Here is a 20,238-nt window from a genome sequence, read left to right as displayed (position 1 = left end):
ATTGTTTGTTTTTGTTACCATGTTATGTATTTTCATGTTTTTATATTATATACTGCCCTGTGGTCCTCAGACGAAGAGCTGTATAGAAATTTAATAAGTAAATAATCAACCATCCAGGTTGATTAACAACATATCCAAGTTACTCCAACTGCATTCCTTTATAATAAGCACATCAGCTGTGGCCCTCCAGCAAAAGCTGCTTTTATAGTGTGGTCCTCATTGCAGTTCAACCCTCCAGCCGCCTCTTCTAAAATGTTTGTAACTGCAAACACTATAACTGCAAACACTATAAAAGATCTATGTAACCTTGCTGTGGGTCAGTTTAATGATGTGCAGCCAGGCTGAAGGCAGATAGGGGCAGACATGATTCATCTCATTCTCCTAGCTTGGTTTTCCAACACACACACACACAAACACACACACAGAGAGAGAGAAAGAGAGACCCTGAGTTTGATACTGTCCATGTACTGAACAAATTCCCTGAGGGGGCCATTTCATTGCAATATCAGAACATTTAATCAGCACAGCAAGCCACATGTTGCCTAATAGGCATTGGGAGAGGGAGCAGAGAGTGAAGAACAGACCTATCAGAGAAGGTCTGTACCACAACCTATTTTAACTGTCCGCCTAATGCTGGGCAATGCCTCTGGCAGGCAAGGACACGAGGAGGGCTGTGGAATGAGAATGTGCTCAGCAGGCTGGCAGGAGCCTCCAGATTGTCAAGGGAGGAGGAATGGATCCTCTCTTACGTGCTGCCTTCAAATCAGAAGCGGGTGCCCTTCTTGGGAGATGCAACTCAGCCAAATATGTTTTAGTTGGCTTGATCAAGATGGTTGCCCAAAAGGGAACTTCCTGACTGGCGCAAACCAAAATTTATCTGACCATAGAAGTGATACACCATCAAACTAAGAGGGAAGCGAAGGATTCCTGCCTTGGAGATGGAGCTATTTATCAGTGTGAAGGGTGCTTTGCAGAGCAGCATCAGCAAGAGACAGTCCTTTGCTCCAAGCAGCTTATGATCTATATTTAGGCACCCTGGTTGGGTGGGGAGGGAGGGAGGGAAAAGGAGATACGAGGAACAAATAGAAGGAAAAGCCGTTGCACACGCATAGGCTTCATTTCAGGTGGGAATGAGGACTAAGGATGTCCAGAAGAGAAGAGTTTGGAACTGGGGTTACAAGCCAAAGAGGAGAGGCTTTTGTAGTAAGGGGAGTGCAGGCAGGCAGGAAAGCCTCAGGCAGCTCAAGATAGGAGAGCTGAAGGAACAAGCTATTTATTCAGTCATTCAACATTTGTAAATACTGCTTTTTTCTCTGTTTCGTTGGCAAGCCGCTAGCCTGCGGAAGTCACATTGTTGCCCTTAGAGTACATTTCAGCAGAACCTCAGCCTCCCTCTGCACCAGGGTTAATGGCTATTGAAGCCATGGTCCTGTCAAGTGAAGATGCTTCACTGGCCAGAGCCAGAGCTAGTCACCCGGACAAAGCTGTGCCTCTGTTTAAGTCTAGGTTTGAAGGTTGCTGAAGCAATATTTGAAGGAGGTTTAACAAAGTGAAGGACGTCGTCCTCTTTCTATGCTCCTCCCGAAGGAAACACGCAGATGGGGACAGATAAACCCCTGCTTTAAGTCATTTACATACTGTCTTCTCTTGTATATTATTTACTACAAAGCTTGATGATTAAGCTCTTTAGCAACAAAACATAGGATTACCGGAACAACGTCTGAGCGCTGAACCACTGGTATATTACAAGTGGACTCTTAGTACTGCATTTGCTATTCTTTAAGATAAAACCTATTTGGGAAAGAAACTACTTTTGCCATTTTTACGGACTTCTGTTGTTTACAGATATTGTGTCGATGGCAGTAGGCATTGTATCACCACCCTGTTCATTGTTTTATTGAAGCAATATTTGAGTCTGCTCATATGCCTCTCAGGCTTGAGCTTCAGGCGCAGCTATGGAGGATGCTACCCAGTTTATTTGACTTTGCCTTCCAGGAACTTGACTTTTGCCTTGCTTGAATTTTGCCTTACCAGAATCTGAACTTGTGCTTGATTTTGTCTTGCTCCCTTTGGAGCAGTGGTGGGAAACCTTTTTGGCTCCATGGGCCAGACCCTTATCAGGATCTGCTTCACGGGTCAAATCTTGACAGGTAAGTGGGGCTGCCCACCTGTCAAAATCCCTTTTGCGCTGCTCTTAAAAGGGAAGTGGGAGGAGACTTAAGGGGACTCTTTTGCCAAGTCTCCTCCTCCTTCTTCCCTTTTAAATCCCCAGATCTTGCTCCACTCAAATCTTGCTGCCTAGCCTGCTGAGAACAGGATTGTGCAGCCAGTACAGATTGAAACCTTGTTCTCCCACCCATCAGTTGATGGGTGCATGTGGTTTGGGGAGGGGGAATGGCTTGGCAGGCAATGGCTGGCTCAGGGTCAAAGGCTCCCCACTCTTGCCTTGGAGGAAGCCAAACTTGTGCCTACAGTACACATGAACCCATCAGGCTGCAATTACATCCAGCCAAAAACTCTGCCTGGAACTAACAGCATCTCAACTTAATAAGCAGAGGGAGGATCACCTGAATTGAGCCAATTTCTCATGTCTTACAAGCAGATGTCTGTCTCATTCCTGCTACCAGAGATAATTAAAAGAGATGGAGGGCTGAAGCAAGGAGCTTGTGGGTGCAAATCGCACACCCTGCCACTGAACAATGGCCTCTGTGGGTGCCATATCACACAGCAGGTGGGAATGGTGCAAATCGCACAGAACCCACCCTATTTCAGTGACTCTGTTTCATTTTTAAACTGCTTCGAACAGTTAAAAGTTCAGGTGACCGAATTTTAGATTGTTTTAACACGCTCTGGGAACTGATGCTGAAAAGTGCATGCGAAATCTTTTTATAAACAGTTCCGCGCATGCTCATATGTTTTCACAACTATGTAGTGACTATCATGTCTATTTTACAGATGGAGAACAGAGGCGCAGAATTCTTTGCAAACAAGGCTTTTCAGGAGAAAACCTGGATACCGCAACTCAGCACTATGTGTTCCAGCTTCCTGCCTGATTACATATTTCCTTTATATCCCCTGCCCTGGTTCTGTACTCTCAGGGCAAAGTGAGGATGATCTGAAATTCAGTAATGTCATGGAAGGCATACAGTGCCAGAAAGCTAGATAAGAACTTTATGGCCTTTTAAAAAGAAGAACAGAAGACACGCAGGCAATTACTGACTCCACCTAGATACAACTATACCCAGTGCCACCTGGCGACTAAAGCGTATAATGACTAAAGTGTAAAATCCACTCAAGCATCTTCTGAAAGCCAGGTGTGCCAAGGTGGGGGGAGACTGGAAACTTTTGAATAAATATGGGCCAATAATAAGAAACTGGTGACATAATTCCATGACAACCTTTGCCTCCGGTGCAAAAACCCAGCACTGCTCTGTCTGACATATTAGCATTTTAGACACAGCATTATGCAGCTACCATGCATTACATATTGCAACTTCCACAGCTAGTTGGTAAAGCTCTGGAGATTTCCAGAGCAAACATCATGCACATACATGGGCAAATGAGGGAGAAAAAGATGGACAAACAGGACCAAAGTCTTGGGACTCAGCTACATTGGCAAAGAAAAATCACTTTATATGTGTTGTTTATGCATTCTAACACTGTGACACCAGATGGCGCTGTGGAGTTCCGTTTTTGCTAACCTGATTTCTCATACAAAGTTTGCAACGTGTTTAACTGAAACGCTTCTTTGATGTGTCTAGATCCAGCCTTGGCGCACACTTCCCGCCTGCCCTCCACTACCCATTACCTTCAGATCGTACTTCCTGTGCACGGTGAGCCTGTGGCTGAACATGTTCCTCATGACCAGCATGTAGCTCTCCTCGTTGTCCACACTGAGCCGGTACATACCCAGGAACTGAGGCAGCAGGGTGCTCCCATGACACTTCACAATGTACTGCAAGAAGGAAACAAGATGTTCAGGAAGTACTATTTGCTAAGTACTGTACTAGTGAGCCCAGAAAAAAGATCACCAAAAGCTTAGACAAGACTTATGCACAGTAGGAGGATGACTTCAGGAAGGCAAATCCAGAAATGGAATCGTAATCTTCTCTGTTGGAGCCCCAGCCCCCAAACCACAATTCTCCTGCATTTTGGCTTGTTGGGGCTTTCATTGGTCAGGGTGCAACAGACTCAGCTAGCTATCCTTTTCCAATGAGGACTATTCCTCAGCACTTCTCTTGCTATCCAGTTCTTTGGGTCCTACTCCCTCTTCACTAACCTCCATCCTCTCTTGATCACAAGACCGTCTTTTTTTGAGCACCAAGTATACCCAGCCTAGATTTAAAAGGCACTCTAGATCTTCCACCACAGCGGCTCAAGGAGGATTAATACCCACCCATCCACTCACACAGAGGCAGACAGCGAAAATCCACTCACTGTTTTCCTAGAGCATCATCTGTAATTAATCTCTGGCCTTGCTAATACAGACATTGCCATGCTTTTCTTTACTTCTCCACTCTGCCTTATGAGTCCTGCGCATGCTGGTTAGCACTAGAGACATATATAAAAAATCAGCAATATTTTGATTTTCTTTTTTGAAAGGAGAGCAGCCATTGTTTTCTTCACCCCAGAACACATCCTCTTGCAATCTGCTTTGCATCATAACCTAACCTAAGGAAGCTGGTGTGAAGTTACAGGGAACCAGGCAGAGGGCCTTCTCAGTAATGGTTCCCTCCCTGTGGAACACCCTCCCATCAGATGTCAAGGAGATAAAGAACTGCACAACTTTTAGAATACATTTGAAGGCAGCAATGTACCAAGAAGTTTTAACGTTTGACGTTTTATTAAGTTTTTATATGTGCTAGAAGCTGCCCAGAGGAACTGGGGAAACAAAGCCAGATGGGCGGGGTATAAATAATAAAATTATTATTATTACAATTCATCCTAAAGCTATTATAAAGTACAAACTAGGGCTTTTCATCATGGCCAGCAATATTCTTCACCACATTTTTTTTTTAAAACGCTTAACGTTTAATCTGAAAAAGAGTCCTGGTGGACTCAAAGGTTTACTCACTACTTTGTGAATTTTACTTTGTTCTGTTAAAGGTACTGCAAGAATGCTGCTGTTTGGATTTTTTCATCCTAGTGGACCAACATGGCTATCTATACAGAATGCTTCCATATCAATACTGATGAACAGGTCTCCTTGTATTCCTTCCACCTATTATTAGATGGCCCAAATGAAGAATTTGGCAGCCTGAGGATAGGTCCTATTTTGTGTTTTGAACTTCTGTACAGTGCCCACATCTGTGAGATGCTTTACAAACAACACTGGTGTTGTTCTTAGCTTGCAGGGCACTCGGCATTCCTTAAATGTCAGCTTTCAGTATTTTTCCATTTGAAAATTGCTCCTAAGGCTATGGAAAGAAGCTTGCCAGCATGCAGTCATGCTTTCTCAGATCTCAGTAGTAGGTGAGGAACGGAGGACAACTTCCAGTGGTCAGGGGGCAGGAGCTACACAGAACCCTGAAGCCCTTTTCCCTGTCCATGGCTAGCAGAAAGAACTGTGCAAACTTGCTTCATTTGCTTAAGTTTTGCTTCAGTGCACTAAGATTTTATATTTACTGTTATTCATTATATTCTTGTGGGGGTTGGTTTGGAGGTTTGAATCCCAAGTTAATTTTAAAAAGTTCACAGAAAGACAGACCATTTTCTGTCCCCGCCTCCCATCGTGCAGCTACCTGCATGCCAAGAAGTCATTCTGGAGGATCAATGGGCCCTACTGAACAGATGTGGGGTGAGGCACAGTGGCCCTTTGCTTCCATGAGCATCCTTCAGGTGAACTTACTTTACACTCCAAGTCAAGAGTCCACATCACATGCCTACAACCCCATACAAAGAAGCCCGCTTGCCTTCACGTCTTACCTGGTGGTAGTGAGACAGAAGGCTATGCACGTCAGCCACATCTTCACTGGAGATCTCCTTGATCACCAACGTTCTGTCGTAGGACAGGAGGAAGCGCCCCCCACCCTCAATCTCATAAGTGGGCGGACTGCGTGTCAGCGAGACCTGAAGAAGTCAGAATGAACCAATGACAACAAGGCTCTGTGCCGATGACCCTGGCGTGGCTGATTTATCTTTATGATAAGGGTGGGCAACAAGGGAGTTAAAGATAAACCTTCCCTGGCTATGGAGTAGCAAAAAGCTGAACAAAATTTCTGGGCTCCAGATCTTCCCTCACATCCCCTGTGGCATTGCCTCTTTGACAGCCACCCTCAAGGCAGCAGTTCCTTTAAAAAGGCTCTTAGGGAAATGGGGTGGTGCAGGAAATGTTGAGTGATAGAATCATCGATTTGGAAGGGACCACAAGGACCATCTAGGGACGCAGGTGGCGCTGTGGGTTAAACCACAGAGCCTAGGACTTGCCGATCAGAAGGTCGGCGGTTCGAATCCTCATGATGGGGTGAGCTCCCGTCGCTCCGTGCCAGCTCCTGCCCACCTAGCAGTTCGAAAGCACGTCAAGTGCAAGTAGATAAATAGGTACCCCTCCAGCGGGAAGGTAAACGGCATTTCCATGCGCTGCTCTGGTTCGCCAAAAGCAACTTAGTCATGCTGGCCACATGACCCAGAAGCTGTACGCCTGCTACCTCGGCCAATAAAGCGAGATGAGCGCCGCAACCCCAGAGTCGGTCATGACTGGACCTAGTGGTCAGGGGTCCCTTTACCTTTTACAAGGACCATCTAGTCCAACCCCCAGCACTGAAGGAATCTTTCTGCCCAAGGTGGGGCTCAAACCCACAACTCTAATATTAAGAGTCTCATGTTCTACTAACTGAGCTATCAATAATTTTTATGAAGTCTGGGAAAGAAGCTCTGCTGCCTGCTTCAGTTTGCTTCAGTGCAAAGCCAGAGCGGTGCCCTCCGGATGTTTTTGGACCACAAAACTGACCACTGGGTCATACTAGCTGGGGCTGATGGAAACTGTAGTCCACAACATTTGGAAGGCACCATGTTTGTTACCCTTGCTCTCATGATGGAAACCAGACCAAGAACATATTAAAGAGGGTACACTCAAATGCTGCTTTGTTAGCATCCCGGACGTCTCACCCTCTGGCTCTCTTTAAAGAAAAGGAAACTTGGAGGGTTAAAATGTGCAGAGAGAAATGGGCAGTTCAAGGGGTCTGTGGGAGCTGCTGGGGGCTCTTTCCCCTTCTATTGTGATCTGTCATACGCTAATCTTTCTCTCTTCTCCCTCTTCCAAATACAGAGATTGCAGGTCACAAATAGTGATGTGAGGTGAGAATATTCTCGAGAATGCAATTCTTTTTGAGAAAATTTTCTACTAGAAAATTCTCTGGAGAATATTCTCCACAAACTGTAAATTCTAGTGTAAGAACCAGTTTTATAACCCACATTAAATAAATCTAATAAATAATAAGTCAAGCTGTGATATTGCCAGTGTAAGTAATGAATAATGGTTTTTTTCTGGTCCAGTTACATTACTAGGCATTGTGTCTTTCAATATGGGCAGTTTTGAAATGTGAACTACAGAAAACATTTTAATTTTTTTTAAGTACTCAGTACTCAAATGGCTATTTGTAACAGGTGTCATAACTACTGCAGTGCCTGGGCAAGCAAATTCAGGAACAAAGGCAGTAATCTATGGCTGCAATGAGTACACTGGCCTTATCCCACCTCAAACATCAATTTCTCTCAAGGGAACATGCCTGCAACCAATGCCTCCAGTGAGCTTATTAGTAGCCTATGATTGCACCTCATGCTGCAATCTTCCTGCAGTGTGTCCAGCTGAGCAATTTATGATCCTCCCAATTAGCTCCACACTGGAAGTGTACACTATGATTTATTAGCTGAATTTCATACTTGCTTTCGAACCAGTATTCTCAGTGTTCGAAAAAACAAATTACTGAAGTTGTGCATGATTTTAAATTTAAAACTAGCAGATACATACTGTACTAAAAAAAACTATAAAACCTGAACAAAATCACAAAACTATAAAACCTGAATATATAATAAAATAACAGCAACTATAAAATCTGAATGAACCCAGTAAGAAAACACCTGCTCATTAGCTTTCTTCTAAAACAGCAGAAGCCTAACGGGAAAAGCATCAGCAATTTCTCCAAAAGCAGGCCTGGAGGGCATCTCTGGGAAAGGAGTTCCACAACAAGGGTGCCTTGGGCAAGAAGGCTTTCAGCCTCGTGCATTACACTCTGAAGTCCAGTATATGACAGCAGTAAGGGGGTCGGAGGCAGAGATACTACACACACACTACAGCTGAGTACCTACAGTTTTGTGCAGGCTTGTAAGAGTCTGAAGTGTACAGACAAGACCCACATACCTGGTAATCCTGGTCATCAATGCTGAAACGTTCGCGAAGATTGCGGAAGACCTGTGGGCAGTATTCCTTGAATTTGAAATGGCTGGGCAGGTTTTCTCTGCAAGAGTCGAGTGACAGAGTTAGCTGCTATTCCAAAACTCGGACTGCACATGCAGCAGGGTGAGCTGGAGGAGGGAGCTGAACGAGAGCTGGGGGTGGGGAGAATCACATTTCTGAATGCACCTCTATGAAAAAACAAAAACAAAAAAGCCTCCCCCCTTCCGCACAAAAATAAGAACCTAGCACATCAGTGAAGACTGCAGCCCAGCCTGTTCGCTCCCTGTTGCGCTAGCTTCTACTTACAGGGTGGGTTTTGGTTTCAACAAATAAAGAAGCATGATGAAGTTTGATTCTACCCACCTTGCAGCAGTTTGAAGTGGTACAGCCCAGACCATCACCTCCGACTCTGCTATGTTTGTGGTCCAGGCCTTACCTTCTCCTGCTGTAGATGGGACCAGCTCTCCATCAGAAGCAGCCCATTACAACCCAGTCTTATACACAACCAAGCTCCTTCTGCTTCCTTACCAGAAGGCCAGTTTTTTCTGACAAGTGAGCAAGGCCTAGTCATAGCTACCAAGTCAATCTGGGCATTATCTCAGTAATCTGTGACCCAAGCCCCATAATCCCCTGCCCATTAATATTCTCTACCACAGGGTGTAATCCTCCATTATTATGCAAATGGTCTCATGATCAGACAGGCAGAACAGTCTTCTTTTAATACTAAGCATTAAATACCAGGCAGAGGGGACAGTGTGTGAGTGGGAAATGATTTTTTTGTCCAGCTTTGCATACGCTATTCAATTTTTTTGTACTTTTCCTGGAGGAAGGTTCAAATCAAGCAATTGCTGGCCTTTCTGGAGTGCTACAACAGAAGTGGGTAACCTGTGGCCGCATGCCGCTCCTAATACCTTCTGACACCACCTAATCCTTCTATCCCATCAGAGGTCCTTCCTTCCTCCTTACCGTATTTTTCGCCCTATAGGACACACTTTTTCCCCTCCAAAAATGAAGGGGAAATGTTTGTGCAAAATGAAGGGGAAATGGGGCAAATGCAGGCTTCAGGAAGCTATCCGCAAGCCTGGCGGGAACTCCCGCCGGGCACCCAAAGCTTGCGGACATCTGCCCGAAGCCCGGGGTGCGCTCTGGAGCGCGCCCCATGCTTCGAGCTGCAGGCTGCCACCTGCAAGCCTTCTGAGCCTGGTGGGAGTTCCCACCGGGCTCCGAAGGCTTGCGGATAGCAGCCTGTTCTGGGGGCTGGGGGGGGAAATTATTTATTATTTATTTCCCCACAAAAAAACTAGGTGCGCCCTATGGGCCAGTGCACCCTATAGGGCGAAAAATACGATAATTTCCATAGCTTTAAAAAGCTGTTTCCCTACCCTCACCCCTCTGTTCCTGTGTGGATTCAGAATAAAAGGGGCCATGTATTATTTGATAGAAATAAACTGATGTGTTTAACAAATCTTTTTCCTGGTATCAAAGCTTGGGAAAAAGACGTTTTCTTCTTGGTTTCTACTCTCTCTGTTTGCGTTTCTGCTTCCTTCACTGAGCAGCGAAGTGCTTGTCACAAGACAATGTTTACATTCCACAGTCAAGTGCTGTTGGGTTTTCTCACGGGAAAGGAGACTGGATGTGACGTACACTGGTTTCCTGTTTTTCACTGTTCTTTGCAGTTCAGTGTGATTCTCTCCGTGCTTTAGAGGAGAGAGGATGCCTTTCTCTGCTCCGGCAGAGGGAAGATGTTTTTCTGTAAATTACCAGCTTTGAAGTGTAAATAAAGTAATATAGAGCATGTTGGCACGTACTTTTCATCATTCCGCTGTGCACTGGACACTGCTTATCTCCAACATTTGGTTCCGGGCCCAGGAAAACGCAGTGTTTTGAGAATGGACTCCAGAAGTCGGGCTCCTGGCAAAGGAACAAAGGAGCAAAGAATTGGAGTGCCGGCAAAGGATCGGAATGCAGAGGGCCGGATCGGACGATATCTCTGCGCGTCAAGATGATTTGATGAGGTATGTGCTACAGCTCCGGGCAGCCTGCCAGCTTCTAATTAATGGCTTTATGGCTGGACTTTGAACTTTTATAGCCGGTTTTGCCGTGGCACAGGCAAAAGGCTAGAAGGAGAAATTTTTCCTATGCTGGGGGAAATCGAAAGTAAAGCAGCTGCAGCAGTGTCGCAGCATGAATTTAAGACAGCAGAGAGAACTTTCACTTTTAAATTTGCTTTTGGAATGAAGCAGCACAGACACAGCTTGTATGAAGCAGCCTGATTTAAAGCAGCAGAGATGACGCAGAAGGCTAATGCCATAGTCATGATGGCTAGCTGCAGAAGGCTGGCTGATGCAAGTGGGGAATCTGATGCCAATCAGCCAAATGCTCAACTCAGAGTAGCCTGTGATACTGCCATGATTCAGAATGAAGCAGACCGCCAGGGTGATAGCTGCATGGGCAAGGGGGAGTCTTCACAGACGTCATCCCATAGTGCAGTGGAACCACCAGATGGCGCCAAAGCTTTGAAGGCAGTGAAATGCTACTCGTGTGGACGTCTAGGCCATATGAAGAGGGAATGCAGATATCCCAGGGCCAAGACAGAGCAGCGCAGCGAAAGCTCATCGCGTGGAAAAGGCCGAGGCAAAGGCAAAGGTCCGGTGTCCAGGACAACGCAGCACAAGGCAATGGTCTCACGCTTCACTCCAAAGGTTGCAGAGGTCCAGAAGACGTCTAGATCTTTCTTCGTTGTTGATTCAGCGGCGACCCACCACATGTGCAACGATAAGCGACTGTACGTGTCTTTTACACCGCAGGAAGGTGCGATTCACCAGGCGGATGACCACACAATTCCCAGTAAAGGCTACGGAACTGTTGTTCTTCACAGTTTGGACTTATCGATACAGGATGTGCTTTATGTGCCAGATGCCAAGCATAATCTGCTCAGCGTTGGACAGCTGAATGAGCGGAAAATTGACGTTTCCTTTAAGAACAAAAGGTGCATCATCACAAAGAAAAATGATTATGTATTGCATGCTGAATATGTTGATCATTTGTATGTTTTGTATTTTGATGATGTTGTGCAGGATGACACTTGTTGCATTGCAGGTTCTAACAAAAGTTTGCATGCAGAATGTATTCACGATTTTCATCGAAAGTTTGGTCATTTGCATTTTGAGGCAGTATCTAAAATGCCTGCCTTGGTTGAAGGTATGACTATTAAACCCTGCAGGTACCACATGAAGTGCAAGGCATGCGCAGCAAACAAGGTAAAAATGGCTGCGAAAGGTAAGGTGTCTAGTAGGCAAGCTACAGCAGTGTTTCCCAACCGGTGTTCCGCGGCACACTAGTGTGCCGCGAGACTTTGCCTGGTGTGCCGTGGGAGGGAGGCGGGCTCCATGTGATTAGAGCAACAGGCTGCCGCCCCAAGCCTCGCGCGCCCGACGGGAGCTCCTGCCGGGTGCGCAAGGCTTGCAGACACTCGCCCGAAGCACGGGGCACCCTCCGTAGGGCTCCCTGTGCTTCGGGCAACAGGCTGCCGCCCCAAGCCTTGCGCGCCTGGCAGGAGCTCCTGCCCGGCGCGCAAGGCTTGCAGACACTCGCCCGAAGCACGAGGAGCCCTCCGTAGGGCTTCCTGTGCTTCGGGCAACAGGCTGCCGCCCCAAGCCTTGCGCGCCTGGCAGGAGCTCCTGCCGGGCGCGCAAGACTTGCAGACACTCGCCCGAAGCACGGGCAGCCCTCCGTAGGGCTCCCTGTGCTTCGGGCAACAGGCTGCCGCCCCAAGCGGCATATAGTCAATATAGGCACAGAGTTAATTTTTTAAACATTTTCTAATGGTGGTGTGCCTCGAGATTTTTTTCATGAAACAAGTGTGCCTTTGCCCAAAAAAGGTTGGGAAACACTGAGCTACAGAACCATACCAGGTTGTTCATGCTGATTTGGTTGGACCACTAGCGCCCTCTTTGGGTGGAAACAGGTACTTCATGGTTCTCATTGATGCATTTTCCAGGTATATTTATGTGTACAATCTCAAGCAGAAATCAGAGGCTTTTCCAAGGTTCAAGGAATTCTGTGCTTGGTTGGGAAATGTGCATGGTAAGAAGGTAAAGACTCTTTTCAGTGATCGCGGGGGAGAATTCACTTCTCAGCAGTTTGAAGCTTTTCTGACTGAGAAAGGAATTCAACACGATTTGTCTAGTCCTCGCTCGCCATGGCAGAATGGACTTGCGGAACGAGCAAATCAGACATTGCTTCAAGGGTTAAAAACCTTGCTGCATGATGCCAATCTTCCAGAGAGTTATTGGGCCGAAGCTCTCTCATGTTTCACTTACAGTTATAATCGCAGGTTATCTTCAGCGATTGGTTGTACCCCCTATGAGAAGATGTTTGGCAAGAAGCCATACATCAAACACATGAAAATTTTTGGTTCTGACATGTGGGTTCACTCACCACAAAGCTCCAAGTTAGACAAGCGTGGATTGCATGGTATCTTTCTAGGTTATCAGAAAGGGTCTTTCAGAATAATGATGACTGACTCTAAGGAAATTAAGCTCACAAGAAGTGTTGAGTACAATGCCAAGTGGGGGGAGAATGTGGGAATTTTCCAATGTTATCCTGATGACAGTGATGAAACTGAGGATAGTCAAAAGCAACCGCAACAACCCACACCCACTGATGAAGGTTCTGAGTCTGAGTCTGAAACTGAATCGGGTGATTCAGAGGATTTCAAGAGTGCGAAAGCCTCTATGCGACCCTCTGAAAGCTCTGATCAAGAATTAGAGGAACCATTGTTCACAATAGGTCACTTTTCTCCTAAGAAGGAAGAGGAGAGTGTTGAAGACTTAAGACTAATTCGTAGGTCACAGAGAGCAACAAAAGGCAGACCTCCAAAGAGATTTGCTGATGAGTTTGCTAAGATAGCAGTAACAGCTGTTAAAAGCTCCAAGAAGGTGTTTGAACCTTCAAGTTTCCAAGAAATCCAGGATTTGGATTCAAAGGAAGCTGAGCCATGGTTAAATGCCATGAAGGCTGAGCTTGATTCCTTGGAAAGGAACAAAACATGGGACCTTGTTCCAGTAGTTCCAGGAATGAAACTGCTTGGAAGCAAATGGGTCTTCAAAGCGAAGACAGATCAAAATGGCAAGATAGTCAGACACAAAGCCAGATTGGTAGCCAGAGGTTTTGCACAGGTACCAGGTGAAGACTATCACGAGACCTACTCACCCACCGTGAGGTATGAGAGCATTAGGCTTATGCTCAAGCTAGCTGCAGAAGAGAATCTACACATTAGTCACCATGATGTGAATACAGCTTTTCTGTACGGATCTCTAGATGAATCACTTTATATGCTTCCACCTGATGGCGTACAGGTAAAACAGGGATTTGTTTGTGCTCTGAAGAAGTCCCTTTATGGTCTCAAACAAAGTGCACGGTGTTGGCACACAAAACTCACTGAAGTATTGTTTTCTCTAGGTTTTAAGCAAGGGAAAGCTGATCCATGCGTATTTGTCAAAGAGGAGGGGCAAAAGAAACTGTATTGTTTGTTTTATGTTGATGATCTTTTATTCTTTTGGAAGGATGTCACAATGTACAATAATGCCCTAGCTCAATTGAAAGAGCACTTTGACATGAAAGATCTTGGTGAGGTAAACAACTACCTATCTCTGGAAATAGAGAGAGATCAAGATGGTAACATTCTAGTACACCAGTCACGTAAAATTGCTGATGTGTTAAGCAAACTAAACCTGATGGATGCTAACCCTGTAGACACACCGATGACAACAGGTTATCAGGTAGATGACACTGGAGAAGCATTTTCTGATACTACACTGTACAGAAGTGTGCTAGGCAAGCTAAACTTCATTGCCAGATGTTCAAGACCTGACATTGCTGTTAGCTGTAATTTGCTAAGCAGACAAGTCAACAATCCTACTGTTAAGGATTGGAAAGCTCTGAAACGCATAGCGCGGTATTTGAAAGGCACTATGCATTACAGACTGAGATTTAACAATCAGAAGTCTGGTGGTCTTGAGATATTTGCAGATGCAAGTTTTGGAAATGACACTACAGACAGGAAAAGTACGTCTGGAGTTTGCTATAAGTACAATCAGGGTCTATTTGATTGGTCATGCAAGAAGCAAACAACAGTTAGCTTAAGTACTTGTGAAGCTGAACTGAATGCACTGTCTTATTCACTTAAGGATTGTGAATGGTTGTTACAATTGTGCAAAGACATAAAAATTCCTGTCAAATGTGCAATCCAGGTTTACCAGGACAACAAAGCATGTTTGGCTTTGATGAATTCTGAAGGTTGTAAGCAAAGCACGAAGCACTTGCAATTAAAGTTGCAACATGCTAGGGAACGTATTCAAAAGGGACTCGTAACGGTGTCCTATATGCCAGGTAATGAAATTCCTGCTGATGTATTGTCCAAGATTGTATCAAGGGATCAACACTGTACCTATGTGCAGAAGTTGGGTTTGTACTAATATTGTACGAACACGCTGCCCAGTGATGTTCACAGAAAGGGGGAGGATGTTGGTTTCTGCTTCCTTCACTGAGCAGCGAAGTGCTTGTCACAAGACAATGTTTACATTCCACAGTCAAGTGCTGTTGGGTTTTCTCACGGGAAAGGAGACTGGATGTGACGTACACTGGTTTCCTGTTTTTCACTGTTCTTTGCAGTTCAGTGTGATTCTCTCCGTGCTTTAGAGGAGAGAGGATGCCTTTCTCTGCTCCGGCAGAGGGAAGATGTTTTTCTGTAAATTACCAGCTTTGAAGTGTAAATAAAGTAATATAGAGCATGTTGGCACGTACTTTTCATCATTCCGCTGTGCACTGGACACTGCTTATCTCCAACAAAAAATACGATAATTTCCATAGCTTTAAAAAGCTGTTTCCCTACCCTCACCCCTCTGTTCCTGTGTGGATTCAGAATAAAAGGGGCCATGTATTATTTGATAGAAATAAACTGATGTGTTTAACAAATCTTTTTCCTGGTATCAAAGCTTGGGAAAAAGACGTTTTCTTCTTGGTTTCTACTCTCTCTGTTTGCGGTCACACTAAAATCAGAGAAGAATTATTTTCACGTGCTTTCTAGAGCAGTAGCTGCATTGGTCTGCTGAATTAAAAACAATAATCTCTGTACAGTTATTTGAGAGTAAACCTTTCAAACCAATTGGGGCTTACCACTCTTCCCAAGAGTAGGCTGGCAGGGGACTGGAAATTCTGAGCGAAGGTCATGATGGAAGAAGGGCAGTCGTCATTCAGGTTCAATAATCCATAACATGGAGTGCCCTCCATCCATCGCTAACATGCAGTCCCCGACCAGTTATCCTGAAGGAATGAGGCCCTTAACAGAACACTTGCCCTCCCCTGTGCACAGTCATAGGAGAGCTAGACACCTACACCGCCCCCATGTGCAGGCTATGCTCTTAAAACGAGTGTTGCTAATAGCTGACTTATGGTGAGAGCTGGAGGGTGCTATGTTAGCTTCCCCTATATTATAGCATGTGCATTCGGAGGAACTATGTCCCTGGGGTACAGCATCTGCAGTCTTTTCTCACAGATGCCTGAGGGAAGCCCACAAGAAAGAGTCGAGCACTACAGCTCCCTCCTGCAACAGGTATATAGAGGTATACTGCCTCTGATAGTGGAGGTAATACATAGCCATCATGACTGAAAGTCCCAAGCCTAATAGCCTGCACTTCCAGTTAAAGGATCTCAAGCAGCAGGGGTGGAATCTGAAGTTGGGCTAGGAAGGCTATGTGCCTTTCCGCTCCTAGACATATGCACCACCGGTCCTCACCTGTTGAAGAGATGATTGTTCACCTTTATTTTAGAATTCGCTTTGAAGTCATCAGGAAGCAGCATCACTGGCTGGGGAACTTGACTCAGCTCATTGATCTAAAGAAGGAAAGCAAATGTGAAGCCACTGGCTTCTCTTGTACGAAGCAGCACATGTCCGGAGAATGTAATAGCACCAAGGCAAGGCCTTGAGAGGAGAGTTCTTGTCTACCAAGAGCCCCCGGGGAAATGACATCCGGCCGAATGCCATGCCATTTGCAACCTAAGACTTGGGCACTACAGCTATGCTGTTAAGTTTCTCCAGGCACAGGCTTCCTCAAACTCGGCCCTCCAGATGTTTTGAGACTACAGTTCCCATCATCCCTGACTACTGGTCCTGCTATCTAGGGATCATGGGAGTTGTAGGCCAAAAACATCTGGAGGGCCGAGTTTGAGGAAGCCTGTCAAAGCATATCAGCAGGATGGACCTTTGGGAAAGGGCCATGGCTCAGGGGTACCAGCACAGCTGCTTTGCATGCAGCAGGTCTCAGATTCAATCTCTGGCACTTCCAGGTACAGGTGGGAAAGATCCTGGTCTGAAATCCTGGAGAACTGCTACAAGTTGGCATAGACAGTGGCCTGGCGCAGTACTAGGCATCTTTCTAAGGCAGCTTCATGCGGTCCTAGCGTGGCGTACAACCAACAATAAATTAAGTTCAAAGTTCAAAGAACCTATGAAAATGTATACAGTATATACTTACAGGAAGAGCATTCAAGAACGTTTGGGTTATCAACAAAGTTAATACAGCAGTTCATACAGGATTAGCTTAGGAAGACTAAGCTAGAGACTCATAGCAGGGAACCGCCAGTCAAGACAACAGGCTTCAGATGGAGACAACCACGGAGGAAGGTTATGGTGAGGATTAAGAGCGCTGAAGAAAATGTTGCTTTAGTCCAGGGATCAAATAGTCACAAAATAGGTTGCCTCAAAGCATGGGAAAGGAAGACTGTAGGGTTGAAAAATGGATTTTCTTGTATTTACATAATTTTTACCTGGGATTTACTCCAAGCCACCATCAAAAGAAATATCATATCTACCTCCATGGCTATTTTTCTAGAAAAATAGGTGCTGGAACTCACCACGAACACCTCTCTTGTTCTCTTCAAATGGCAATGGCACCCACCTGAGGGGTGCTGGAACAGAGTTCTGGCTAAAAAAAAGCCCCGCCTACCTCCATGGAATAACCTGTAAAAATCACATATTCAGCACATGTCAGTGCCATCATGGCACAAAACATGGGCCCTTGGAACAAATCCATGTGCGATAGTGGCTGCAGTAAGTGCTGGATAGCTAGGGGAGGGGTGGGCTACAATGCAAGCCACAGAAACCAATGGCAGGTTCAATTTGAAGGTTGTTTGCCTTAAAGAAGTCGTAAGGATCCATGGTTTTTTTGCCATCACTGACCCCACCCTGCCGCCCTGAGGTCACCCTTTGCCCATACAGTTGCTTTCCTTTTATACATCTATCTTTCTGTTCCTCACAAGCCCATCCACCACAGCTCACAGTTTCCTTTGTTCTAGATAGCATTTAGAAGGGGTGTCCAATCAGAAGGGTAGAGGGCGTATTTCAAATGTTATACCCACATTCATCACCCCAAGTACCAGCATCTCTCAGGATGTCTCTCCCCCCCCCCCCACATTGTGCTCCTCCACTGAGTTTTCCTTAGGGGCTCCTAGCTTGCCACTGCAGGAGACAGAATCCCAGGCTAGGAAGACCTTTTGGCTGACCCAGCAAGGCAGTTCTTAGGGATCTGTCACTAACTCAGGAGCTATGGTCAAACTGGACTGTCAATTCTTGTTCATGAGCTTATCCCAGGATAAAAACTCTGTGATAACAGTCTGGAGCTAAACTCCTCTGAAACTTGATTATGAGAACGAGTCCAAAAGAGAAGTGGAATTTGGATTTGGTATCCCGCTTTATCACTACCCGAAGGAGTCTCCAAGCGGCTAACATTCTCCTTTCCCTTCCTCCCCCACAACAAACACTCTGTGAGGTGAGTGGGGCTGAGAGACTTCAGAGAAGTGTGACTGGCCCAAGCAGCTGCATGTGGAGGAGCGGAGACCCGAACCCGGTTCACCAGATTACGAGTCCACTGCTCTTAACCACTACACCACACTGGCTCTCAGTATTAAACTGATTGTTGTGTAGGCTTCCACATTTAGGAGAGTGAATCTCCCACAGGGAGTTTCTTTCAAGCACCCTCCAGTTCACAAGCCAGGAAAAACATGGAAAATGTACTAACAGCCTGGGCTGCTACAAAAGATCAGGATGTGATCTGTATTGATATGATCATGGAGAGATGAGTGAAGGTGATTCATCGGCATACATATCTGGGCCTGGCCTCTGTGTGAGAGACTACTTGCTGGCAAGGGAGATGGCAATGCTGAGAGGCCAGCCTGAATTTCAGTCGCCACAGCCCTTTCTCCTGCAGCAGAAGCTGCAGTGCTGAGGTAACTTTAAAACCAGTCTTAAGCTGATGCCTGCTTTGTTGGGGATTGTGTATTATGGAATGAAGTGTTCAAGTCTGCAACATGTATAAATTACCACAAATTAAGCAAATTTGCTCAATCTCTTGCAAATTTAAACTGCAAAAAATGGTAAAAAAACAAAAACAAAACAAAAACGTTCTGTCTTTGCCAGTGAGAGAGAGGGGAAAAGGCAAGAAAAGAAAGTATATTGGAGGACATGGAAGCTCTGCACTTGGCCACAGGAAGACTTGGTTGGCTTCTGTTATTTCCACAGGCATCACCTACACATTTTCAAGAATGTAATTGCAACCATAGGGTCTAGAAACTTGTCTTTACAAATATTAAAGGTTTGATATTCAGGAAGTTGAATCCCACTGGATTCTGCATGTTCTCTGGGCTGCCCCAGAATCACAGCCTACACACTGCATAGGCAAAGTCAGTGGGTACAGAATACACAGGGATGACTGAGTAGAGAGAACAAAATAGTAGGTATCATACACTGACTAATGCTGAATATGGTGTGAGGACCCTGCCTACAGAGCACCAAAGAGGGGGCACTTGTGGTCCTCCAGGTGTTGCTGTTGGGCTTCAACTCCCAGCACCCTCAGGCACCACGGGCAATGGTCAGGGGTGATGGGAGTTTGTCCCATCTGGAAGTCCAGATTCCTGATCCCTGAAGTACACTATTCCTCATAAATTTATTCCACTTTCACTTCACTTTCCCTCCAAAGAGTTCATAGCTGTTTACATACAGTTCCCATGCAGTCTCCCGTCAAAATACCTAAAAGGGCCTGACCTACTTGGCTTCAAAACCGCAGAACTGTGTCATGTGCCTTTGGACTAGACTCATATTGTCAGCCACTAAGAGAACCAATGGAGTTTGTAGCTTTTCCTTACTTCAGGTTTCTGGGAAAGATCAAAGCCTACAGGAATGAACCAATCTGGGATAGATCCTTTGTGGCAAAAAAAACTGCAAGACCCAATATGCTTCAGAGAAAACAGTAACTGCAGCAAAATGATCAGGCAAATTATTTGCACAGGGTTGCGGCTGCAAGCTCATTCAGCTGGAAGTCTTCTGACATGGGACAGTCTGACCTATCAAATACATAAACAGTACATTGATTTGAACATCATATTAAACCAGTGTTGAAATATACTATGGTTTGTATCTAACTTTCTATGGTTTGTATCTAACCTTCCCCCTGGACTGCCCCCAATCTGCTACACAAGGTTTTTTTTGGGGGGGGGGGAATCTGGAGCAGATGGGGGGGTGTATGCAGGGGGAGAGTTCTATTGGGGTTTGGGCTGGGTGTTCACCAGTATGTAGATGATACCCAGCTCAACCTCGCCTTCCAATCAGAACCAGTGAATGTCCTGTGTGAGTGTCTGGAAGCGGTTGGAGGATGGATGACGGATAACAGATTGAGGTTGAATCCTGACAAGACAGAAGTACTGTTTTGGGGGGATGGTGTGGGCAGGTGTGGGGGACTCCCTGGTCCTGAATGGGATAACTGTGCCCCTGAGGACCAGGTACACAG

The 20,238-nt window shown here is 45.7% G+C and overlaps 1 protein-coding gene across 3 annotated transcripts in view; it reads right to left on the bottom strand.

The window, feature by feature from the left end:
• Positions 1 to 20,238, bottom strand: part of PIP4K2C (phosphatidylinositol-5-phosphate 4-kinase type 2 gamma) — a 38,439-nt gene that overhangs the window by 12,117 nt on the left and 6,084 nt on the right. For all 3 annotated transcript variants that reach the window (XM_083729468.1, XM_083729469.1, XM_083729470.1), the window contains 4 exons: positions 16,194 to 16,291; positions 8,360 to 8,456; positions 5,926 to 6,069; positions 3,809 to 3,955 (listed from right to left, as the gene is read on the bottom strand). In XM_083729468.1, the coding sequence (XP_083585594.1) occupies positions 3,809 to 3,955; positions 5,926 to 6,069; positions 8,360 to 8,456; positions 16,194 to 16,291 (486 nt within the window). The remainder of the gene's footprint in view (positions 1 to 3,808; positions 3,956 to 5,925; positions 6,070 to 8,359; positions 8,457 to 16,193; positions 16,292 to 20,238) is intronic.

This window comes from Podarcis gaigeae, assembly GCF_964106915.1.
Source record: "Podarcis gaigeae genome assembly, chromosome: 2".
In the NCBI taxonomy this organism is placed as follows: Eukaryota; Metazoa; Chordata; class Lepidosauria; order Squamata; family Lacertidae; genus Podarcis; species Podarcis gaigeae.
This window is presented reverse-complemented; position numbering and strand designations above follow the sequence as displayed.